This window comes from Gracilinanus agilis, chromosome 3 (genome assembly GCF_016433145.1).
Source record: "Gracilinanus agilis isolate LMUSP501 chromosome 3, AgileGrace, whole genome shotgun sequence".
NCBI classification, from domain to species: domain Eukaryota; kingdom Metazoa; phylum Chordata; class Mammalia; order Didelphimorphia; family Didelphidae; genus Gracilinanus; species Gracilinanus agilis.
The window spans coordinates 247,299,971-247,311,203 of NC_058132.1; the positions used below are offsets into that span (position 1 = coordinate 247,299,971).

At 36.4% G+C, this 11,233-nt stretch overlaps 1 protein-coding gene across 5 annotated transcripts in view; it reads left to right on the top strand.

The window, feature by feature from the left end:
• CHN1 (chimerin 1) overlaps nt 1-11,233 on the top strand; it is a 61,721-nt gene that overhangs the window by 45,317 nt on the left and 5,171 nt on the right. For all 5 annotated transcript variants that reach the window (XM_044669775.1, XM_044669776.1, XM_044669778.1 and 2 more), the window contains one exon: nt 10,562-10,667. In XM_044669775.1, the coding sequence (XP_044525710.1) occupies nt 10,562-10,667 (106 nt within the window). The remainder of the gene's footprint in view (nt 1-10,561; nt 10,668-11,233) is intronic.

An 11,233-nucleotide genomic window follows, 5' to 3' on the forward strand; every position in this document is an offset into this window, starting at 1 on the left:
GGTTTGATTTTTTTCTCGGCACCAAACCAAATGTTGCCTTGATCCTTAAATAATAACATCATTTCCTTAGCAACACTGATTTGCTTTCTGACTTGGGAACTAGAGAACAAACTTTCTTTGTTTGAGTCTGTGGTTTCCCATATGTAGCTTTTGTTGAAGATTTTTGTGGTTTGATCCCATGTAGGGCTAAATTCTTGCCATTGAGCTAGCATTTCTATGTAGAGAAGAGAAATTCAAGGTTGGCTTGCCCAGATTTCGATTTTGGTATGCATGAACAATCCTGAGTTTCTACCATAGGACATTAACTTCTTTTATATCAGAGAACTGACACAGAGCCTCACAGAGCTCTGGGATAACCAGGAAAAAGGATGGGAATAGGTCTTGTTTTCTTTTGTGCTGGTTTCCTCCCCTGGGAATTTCCTAGGTTATGAGGCCAAATCCCAGTTCTTCAGAAGTTTTTACTTTATACTCTTTTCATTTGTGGTTGGAAAAAGAACAAGAATAAACTTTGGAGAGCCATATTAAGAGAGAGCTTCTCTGCTGCCTTACGGACATAAAGAGGATAACTTTTGTATTGCATCTGGTGACATCAGCAACATTAGTTACCCTTGCCACATTACCCTTTACTAAAATGTCTCAGATGACTTAACTCACATTCACTCTCTCCATCCACACCACAATACTGAAGGAAAAATACACATTATCCTATCATTTTCTAATACTTAAAGCCCTTTCACAATCTGGCTTCAACTTATTTATCTTTCTAGTCTGATTTTACTTTACTCATCCATATGTTATCTGTATTGCAAGCAAACTGACTTGATTGCAGTTTCTAGTACACCGCCTTCCATTTCCACCTCCATGCATTTGTACAAGCTGTTACCACCCTTAAATGCTCTTCTCCCCTATCTCCCTTTCTTGGAAACTCTAGCTCCTTCAACACCACAATGCAAGTGGCACCTCTGAGAAAAAAGTCTTTCTGGGAGTCTGCCTACCAATCAGTCAATCAGCAAGCATTTAATAAGTGCCTACTGTTCAAGGCTCTGGGGATTTAAGTACAAAGAATGAAATAGTCACAAATGGCAAAGATCTTACATGTGGGAAACCAATAAGAGAAACAGTCTCAAACAGATAAAAATCTGAGATTCCTCTTTTGACTCCTTTTCTGATCCACACCTTTCCTTATTGAAAAGCTTTAAATTCCTAGCAAACCAGCAGTTAAGAAGTTAACAATTTCTCTCCAAGAATAAAGACAGAAATTAAGCAAAAGGACTCTGAATCTGTTTCTAGACACCTCAAGGTCAATAATGGACAAAATTTAGACAAAATCTCCTCCAGTGGGGGCTATTCATCCCCCTTAACTTTCAATAATGGGCCAGCCAAAATTCAGCCTTGGCCTTGTTCTATTATGAAGTCAAATGAGATTTTATTGTGTTTTGATATGACATAATTTGTAACTTCTGTGCATCTGCAAAGTTTTTTTTTGGGGGGGGATCTTTTGTGTGAAATGAGTCTTGAAATATATATAATAAACTCCATGCTTCCAGAGACAGAGCTGGAAGCATGAGATAAAAGATCTTCTGTGTCTTTACTTCTTATCAACTAAGCTGTCCTTTTCAGAGATGATAAATAGTTCTTGACACTTACATTCTAAGAGACTGTAAGAGAGGGGAGGCAATAAGTACATGTACAAATATAAACATAAAATATAAATATACAATGAATAAATATAAATAATATATGTGTGTATACACACATATTTGTATATAAAGGGGATCAGAAAAAGTTTCATATAGAAGATAGTGTCTGAACTACATCTTATAGGAAGGTAGGAAAGTAGAGGTAAGAGCATACATTTCAGACAAATGAGATGGCCAGTCCAAAGTAAATGGGGATGGAGAAATGGAATGTCATGATTGCGGGTCAGAGAAAAGGTCAATTTGGCTGTATCACAGAATTCAGGGAGTGATGGAGAATATAATGTACAGGGAGACTTAAAATATAGGTTGTGACCAAGCTAAATTGCCTAATGGCAAGAAAAAGTCTAGATTTGAGTGAGTAGGAGACTTGGTTGGTGAGAATTGAGCATAAAAAACATTACTTTAGCTGCAATGTGTGGAATCAACTGGAGTAGAGAAAGACTTGAGGTGGGGAGAAAGACTTGAGTTTGAAGACTGTCATAATAATTACTCTAATGGTAATAAGGGCTCAGCATAAATGGATTAAGTGAAGAGAAGGGATTGGATGTAAGGGTATTGTGGAGGAAGAAATGGATGGATTTGGCAACGGATTAAATATGTGAAAAATGAAGGAGAGTAAAACATCCAGGATAATGCCAAAGTCACAAATCTGGAGATGATAATTTCTTTGACAGAAATAGAAACATTTAAAAGAATGGAAGATTTAGGGGAAATGTTTTGGATGTGTTGAGCTTGAAAAGTCTCTGGAATATCCAATGTGATATATCTATTAGACAACTTGTGATTCAGAACTGAAGCTCAGGAGAGAGACTGTGGTTAGATATATGTCGAGAGAAAAATATATAGACATTCAGATATATTCTTAGATACATATTAATATATGCATATATACTCATATACACATACATCTATCTATATGCATATATACTCATGTATGCATATGTATGTCTATCTATAGATACATAGATACATAGATAGATCGTTAGATAGATAGATAATATGTGCATGTATGTGTGTATATTGGCTACACTCCTGACTTTCCTCCTGTACTTTCTCTAAAATGCCCTAGAAATCTCTTCTAGGTTTCTTCTAGATCTAGAGGCTCATTTCAGCTCTGAACTTGACACATTGGATAGAAGTACCTTCCATCTCTGTAGGCCCTCCCTCTGATTGGCTGGTTCTTCCCAGACCTTCCAGTTTAAGAAGGGTGCCCAAGCCACCCACATCTTCATTTCTCTAGTCTGTACTCCCCACACCTCTTGGACTTTTTTTACAGTGTCCCTTTGTGGCTGTGTCCCATCATCTCTACCTCCAACCCTGTCTTCTTCCATTCAAATGTAAACTCCCTGAGGACAGGAACTGCATTTAGTTCTGCTTGAATATGTACTCCTAGTGCTTACTATACTTACTGCCTGGCACATAGTAAGCACTTAATAAATATTTGTTGATTTGGCTTTTTAGTACAAACATACATATGTGTATTTACATATTTACATGCATGTAAGTATCTGGGAATTGTATAGTGACATGATAATTAAATCCATAGGAACAGAAGAAAACCTTTTCAAAAATTAGTTCAAACATATTTTGTATTTACTTATCTATATACATATTGTTTCACCTTTGGAGGAATGTAAACCTTCAAAAGGAGGAACTTTTTGGTTTTTGTAAATCCGGAGCCTAAGCTGTGATGATGATGGCTACTGCTTAATGAATGCTGTTGAAAATCCATCTTCTATTTGATGAATTGAATTGGCCCCCCTCCCCTTATGAACGTTTTCTTGTGCTAGATGCTCTGGGAGAATGGCTTCCCAAACTCACACCATCAAACTCATTCCATCCCTTTTTGCTCCCTAAACTCATGAAACTTCTCTTTCTTAGTGAAGCCCTCCCAAATTAATTGATCAGTGAGAGATTCACTCCTGAACCACCTTCTCTGATGTGTAATTTCCATGATACCAAGAAGCTAGCCAGCAGGGCTGAATTTATGTGTACCCTAAACTTGTGGTTTATGGCCTCTAAGTACAAAAAAAAATTACTAAATTGCTGGGGATGGGGGAATTATGGCTCTAAGGCTTGAATTATATCATCATCTAAATAAAATTCAGTTCCCTTTTCCTAATGTAGAAGCAATATTGTGGCTTCTTTTTAGCTTAATGATAACAAACTGCTCACTAGGCAAGTCATTTTTCATAGCTTAAAAATATCAGGAATAAGAATTTTAAAACTCTCTTTCTGTCTCCCTCTCTCTCTGTCCTTCCCTCTGTTCCTTTCTCTCTCTCTCCCTCCCTCTTTCTCTTTCTCTCCTTCCCTCTCCCACACCATTGTCTGTGAGTTATTTATCTATCCTTCATACCAAACCTTTAATAGAGAAATCTGATAAAAAAAATTTTAATTCAGGTCAATATATTTCAACACATTTATTAAGCACATACTGCACCAGACAAAAGGTTTGGTACTAGTGATACAAAAGGATAAAAAATGAAGCTTTTCTGCCCAAAAAGACTTTATATTCTTCTTGGGGTTGGGGGGTACGTACCTATTGGTAAATACAAAATAATTTCAGAGATGGATGCGACATCAATATAGGCAAAAATTGGATTGGGATACCAAGAGGGATGGGGACTTACTGGCCACGTATGAAAGTACAAAGGATTGGAGTCCAGCCATCTAAAGCATTAACCTTTATGACCTTTTAACAACATCATCAGTTCTCAAAAAAGGCTTAGGAAAATGTTTCAGATGTTATTGTGTATAGAACACACAGGGCAGGGTGTGGGGCTTCTTCTACCTGGTAAGGGCTAAACTGTCTAACTGTCCCTTATTAAATGTGATACATTTCTATTAGAAGATTCCTTAAGATACTTTCATTTAAACCTATTCTGTATGCACATGGATCCATTGAAAAAGTTTCAGTTGAAATATTAGTTTTTAATTACATCCTTGCCCAACTATTGATAAGAATAGTTGAATGAAAAAACATTTGTTATGTGTTCCACCATTTTCTTCTTTTATATTTGTTGGTTTCCTCTCCCTGAGAATTTCCAAGGTTACCCAGACCTTTGGAAATTCACACTTTATGCTCTTTTTCTTTAATGCCTGAAAAAAGAACAGGAAGAAAAAGAACTATGGAGAGCAATTCTAAAAGATTATTTCATCCCTATGGATATACCTTTTTGACAAGGCAGACTATATAAAGAATTGTCATACCTCCTCCTAGCCCACCCCACAAAAAATCATTGCCTTGGTGGATGAGCCTTTTTGAAATTAGCAATGCTGGTCTTCAGAGAGCAGAAATACATTCTCTTTCAGGGCCCATATTCATAATCTTTTCAGAGTTTTAGAACTTTGTCAGTGATTGAGCTCCACCTGATATAGTCTTTGAAAATCTAGGGTCACTCACCTCAGTGTAACAGTGAGGCATTGTAGCTGGACTTCAGTGAAGATGCCTCTCTTCTTCTCCCCACCCCATCATATCTCTCTGTCTCTGTCTCTGTCTCTCTCTGTCTCTCTCTGTCTCTGCCTTTGTCTCTCTGTCTCTCTCTCTTTCTGTCTCTCTGTCTGTCTCTGTCTCTCTCTGTCTTTGTCTCTCTGTCTCTCTCTCTCTCTCTCTGTCTGTCTCTCTCTGTCTCTGTCTCTGTCTCTGTCTCTCTCTCTCTTTCTCTCTCTCTCTCTCTGCCTTTGTCTCTCTGTCTCTCTGTCTGTCTGTCTGTCTGTCTCTCTTTTTCACTCTCTTTCACTCTCTTCTCTCTCTTCTTCTCTCCCCTCTCTCTTCCTCTCTCCCTTCTTTCCCCTCTCCCCATTGTCACATAATATATACACATGCAATTTTATTTCTATTTTCACTTCCCTTTCATATGATTTGGTGAGCAGGGGATAGTGCTCTGAGATATAATTTTAGGAACTCACCGCGTGTCAATCCAGTCAGGCAGAGCACTAATGTCAGAACATAGTTTAAGCACTTAATTTACATGTCTGATGTCGGTACCATCATTTCTGGAGCTCTCTATTTCAAGTGCATGTTTCATTTATTTATAGATTTATGTAGAGCCTTTTCTCCTAAAAGCTTAGATGAGACACAACCTTCCAACGCATGTTATTTCTTAAAGGAACTGAAAGCCAAGAGGTGGGAGGCAGAAAAAAATAGAAAAAGAGGCAAGGTTGGGAAGGGGAGCAAGTGTTTCTTAAGTTCTAATCAGTGTTCGATGACAAACTTCTAATTCAGCAGCTTTCAAGTGTTTTCAACCCTCTTTGCCCAGAGATTTCTGCAGCCTAAAGTTTCTTTTCCACCTATTGTCATCACCATCACGCTAAAGAAGATTAGTTTGTTCAACTTGAAGATCTCTCCTCAAGGAGCTGTTTGAGGCTCTCTTGGGCCAGATTGTCTGTCCATGTGTTGGAGTAGACCTTGAAGTCTGAAAGAAATTTATTATAGGAAATAATAACTGATATTTATCTAGAACTTTTAAGATAATCACAGATTAGCTCATTTGGTCCTCACAAAGACCCATGAAGTAGATGCTATTACTTATTCCCATTTTACAGATGATGAAAATGAGGCTAAAAGTTTAAATGACTTACCTAATCACTCAACTAGTGAGTCAGAATTCAAACTCAGTACTTCCTGTACTCCATATCTAGCCAACTACCTATTCAAATCTCTATTCATATCTATTATACAATAGGATGGGTTATTGTTTGGTCATTTCAGTTGTGCCTTACTCTTCATAATCCCATTTGGGGTTTTCTTAGCAAAGATTCTGGAGTGGCTTATCATTTCCTTCTCCAGCTTATTTTACAAATGAGGAAACTGAAGTAAACAAGGTTGAGTGACTTGTCAGGGTCACATAGTTACTATGTGTCTGAGGCTCGATTTAAACTTATATCTTCCTGACTCCAGGCAACATGTTCTATCCACTGTGCCACCAGGCTGCCTTATTTATAACAGAATGGGTACAGGAGGACAGTTGACTCTGTAGAAAGATCCTACCAACAGCTCCTAGAAACTGGAGGGAGAAATATCAGTCAACCAGAGGGATCAGGAGAGTTTTCTCTCTATTTCACCATAATCATCATCCACAGAATTCCATCATAGTCAGAACATACTGTAAAAGGTACTCCAAAATTTAAAAAGGGTAATGCTGCTAATGTCAAATATACTAATGACCTGACTAATTTTCTCCTGAGAATCTAGGAGCTCTTTTCTAAAAGAAAGATCAAATGAAAGAAAGAATAAAAGAATCTCTAGAAATGGAATTCCATATTCTCTGTCCTAGTCAATGCATACTTTTGCAAGTAGAATTGACGTCTGAAAATTAAGAGCATCTTTAGATTTTTTCCTCTTAAATTTAATGACATTCTTTGATTTTCAATGTTTCTAGATTGTTACATATCCTTATTTGCTTATAAGAAATTGATCATACATATTTAAGACCTTATAATTATAGATCCTTATAGTAAAATCTCTCTCTGATTCTAGAGTACTTGCTATTATTTCTATTACTAGCTTATATTTACATATCATTTAGGGACTTATGAAAAGCATTTATTTACAGAAAATCTCTAGGGTTTAATCTATAAAACCTTACAGTTTTAATATATATAATATGCACTAACATTTATAAATTTATTGTATATAATATTATTTATATATACACATATTTATAAAATATATTTTAAACATAAATATAAAGTTATTGAAAAACTATCTTGCTTTATAGATAAGAAGTTCGAGTTTCAGAAAAGGAAAGTGACTCTCTCAGGGTCACCAAACTAGTGTCAGAACAAAGACTTCAAGCTAAATTTTCTTACTCTCAAAAGTGTGCCCCTTCTGCTACGCCACAAGACTTTTACTCAAAGAATATGCTTTGGAGTTTTAGATTGAGCATTGTGGATCTTAAGAGTTGGAAGGGACCTGATGCTTTCTCCTTTCAAACATTCCAGTGTTGCCAGATTCCCCAGGCAGCCCACTGCACTGTCCATTCAATTCAACTGCTATGTGCAGAAAATTGGATATGAAATAAGAATAAGAAAAATTGGATATAAACTCTGGCATGGGAGATAACCTATATGCAAATAATTGTGATACAAATTAGATAATGATAACAGTTTAGAGGAGGGAGATATCAATAATGGGGCAGGGAAATGAGGAAAGGCTTCATGAAGAAAGCATTCCCTAAGCTTGGTCTTGAAAAAGTATTACATTACAATCATGGGCCATATCTTGTTGATCAATTTCCCAACTGATGGGCATTCCTTCAGTTTCCAGTTCTTTGTCACCGCAGAGAAAGCTGCTAGAAGGATTTTAGAACAGATAAGGATTTTTTTCCATTTTCTTTTATCATCTTAGTAAATAAATCTAATATTGGTATTACTGGGACAAAAGTCATACACAGTTTTATAGCTCTTTGAGCATAATTCCAGATTGCTCTTCAAAATGGTTAAATGAGTTCACAGTTCCACTAACAGTGTATTAGTGTCATCTTTCCACATCCTTTCCAACATTTGCCATTTTGGAGAAAATATTAGTAATGCAAATTAAACATTTTCCCCCAGAGAGTCAATTGTAAAACAGTTACTGGCAGTATCTTGCGTTAGGATGAGTGGAGGGATATAGAAGAGGGTATGGTAACTCCATGTTCTCAGTTCTATTAGCAATTGACAATTAACTAGTAATCTAATTTAGATAAAGGATATATTTCACACTTATTGCTTTCAACTTATTTAATGAATCCTGTCTGATTTTGGAGTCTTCTACCCTGAATTCTGGTGAATATGACCACCAGAAAAAAATTGAGGAATAATTTTAGATTTCTTGGAAAATCTGAGCAAAATTACACAAATAGTTATATTCAGATCTCCTTTATTTTACTAACAAATATAAATCAATGTAATTATTATTATTCAGAAATATGAGCCATAAAGAATATTAATGTTGTCTACTGCCCTTCCTGAATAGTTCTAGTAGAAACTGTACCAGGTATAGTATGCTGACTCACTAACATGATCTGGTTACAATGGAAAGAGCTCTCTCTATTTGGAGCTATAGCATTCTGGTTCGGATCCTAGATCTACTTCTATGTGGTTGCCCTTCTCTAGGATGAAGTTTCCTTTTCTTCAAAATGAGGAGTTTTCTCTAGATGCCCTTCTAAGCCCCTTTTCAGCTTTAGATCTATCATCCTGTGATGTCCCATTCACATATGAATGCAAAATCTCCAAATACTGTCTCTTAAAATAGCACCATCTAGTGGCTTCTTAATATAAAATTAGCTTTGAGAATTGAGAGGACTTCTCAGGATCTCGAATTCATTTTGAAATTCATTTAATGTGTCGCTTGAAACTAATTAAGTTTGTTGCAGGAAAAAACTACATAATAAATAAAATTTTATTTTGAAATTTAGTAGTTGATCTTGAAAGCCTCCCGTGACTGAATTTCATCCATTTGAGATATGACCTGATATCCCTTTTCTATTAATTGTCACCCCATGGTGACAATTGTCTTGGAATTGTCCTAGAAAACCAAACAATGTATTCTCTATTGCAAAGACATAAACTGGGGATTGTGTAGCTTTGGACAGAAATTTGTACAGAGTCATAGTTCCTTAGAATAAGAGGTTTCACTTGTTATTCTCTCTCTGTAACTGCTTTTAAAGCCAACCTTTTCTTCTACACTTAATAAACCAAGAAATCTACTTGTTTGTTTGGGTATAATAATAGCTTATATTGGAACTTTTTAAACTTGACAAATTCATTATCATTTGATTGTTTTCTTCAGAGATTGGGTGAAATTGAATAGAATCCCTCAAACTGGTGATCAGAAGCCCAGATTTTAAATCTCGTATGACTTTGTTAGCTGTTTTGGACTCCTTGATCGATTAAGCCAGATGAATGGTCTGGGGGTAGAACTGAGTATTGGATGTTTCTTCTTGGATGCCTGAACTAAAATTCATAAGATCAAAGCAGTTCAAATTTGAAGAGAATGATTAATTATTAGAAATAAAAAGTAGGACTGACCATAGAGTAATGTGTCTTTTTTTAAATGCCAGAACTTATACATAAATATTCGTATTTACTCCCTTCAGAGTAGCCTCTTTGGGAAGCTTTAAAGCTATTTCAAGATGCTGCCATTTTGAAAACATTTTAGAACTCCTTTGGAAGTGCCTGGAGAGGCCAAGGAATATTTTTCTGAATCTCCTCCATGGTACCATTTTAGAGGTTGAATTTTATTTCTGGGAAGAGCCAAAAATCATTTAAACTCAAGACTGACGGTTATATTGCCATGGATGATCAAGCTGGGTAATACCATTTTTGGTCAAAAAGCAACTATAAGAAAACTAATCTTGTGTGGTTCATAAATTGACTCTGAAGGCAATTCTACAGTGTTCCAAAGGGGTTTTGAGCAATGGCAGCCCTGTTGCAATGTGTCAAGCCCCCCCAGAGTGACTGCCCTGGAGGACAACTCTCATTTCCAAGGATAGATTCTAGGATTTTTTTTAACAGTTAGTTTCATTCATTGCCTACTTGTCATACCATATATACAGCAATGTTGTTTTGCTGGTCATGGCCAATTTTCTTCAGCAGATTTGAGATAGAAGTATCAGATTCCAACAAAATATCCCTGAGGAAACTGGACTTAGCCCCAGAATTCAAGTAAACAACAGTTACAAATTGAAATTCCTGCCTTTGGGAATCTTCAATCTGAGCATTAGAAATTGGGGAGAAAACATTGCAAGCATGAATTTGTAAGAAAGAACATTGTTCAATGTTGGTAGAAATTAACTTGTAAGAGTTTTATTTTAATGGTCCCCCACATAGGTCATCCACCATAATTACTCCCTATAATATGTAATGTGCTCTTTCAGAGACTTTGGATCCTGATGAACAGCTGGAAACTCTTCATGAAGCATTGAAACTACTGCCGCCTGCACACTGTGAAACGCTCCGGTATCTCATGGCACATTTAAAGAGGTAAGTGATGTATCCTACATTTCAAGGATGACCTGTGGCCAGCCAATAAAAACAAACAAACAAACAAACAAACAAATAAATAAATAAATAGATAGATAGGTAGGTAGGTAGATAGATAGATAGATAGATAGATAGATAGATAGATAGATAAATAAATGAGTAAATAAATAAATAAATAAATGGCACAGCCATCTACTTCTCAAGAGGGTATTCAGGGCTCCATCACCTGGCATAGAAATCTCAGCAGGACCATTATTGAAAGCAGACATAGAAGCAATTAAGTAGTACAGTGAATTGAGAGCCAGTTCTGGAGTCAAGAGGACCTGGGTTCAAATTTGACTTCAGATACTTCCTAGCTAGGTGACCCTGGGTAAGTCACTTAATCCTCATTGCCTAGCCTTTGGGGCTCTTCTATATTAGAAATGATAATAAGACAGAAGATAAGGGAAAGAAAGGAAGGAAGGAAGGAAGGAAGGAAGGAAGGAAGGAAGGAAGGAAGGAAGGAAGGAAGGAAGGAAGGAAGGAAGGAAGAGAGAGAGAGAAAGAAAGGAAGGAAGAAAGAAAGA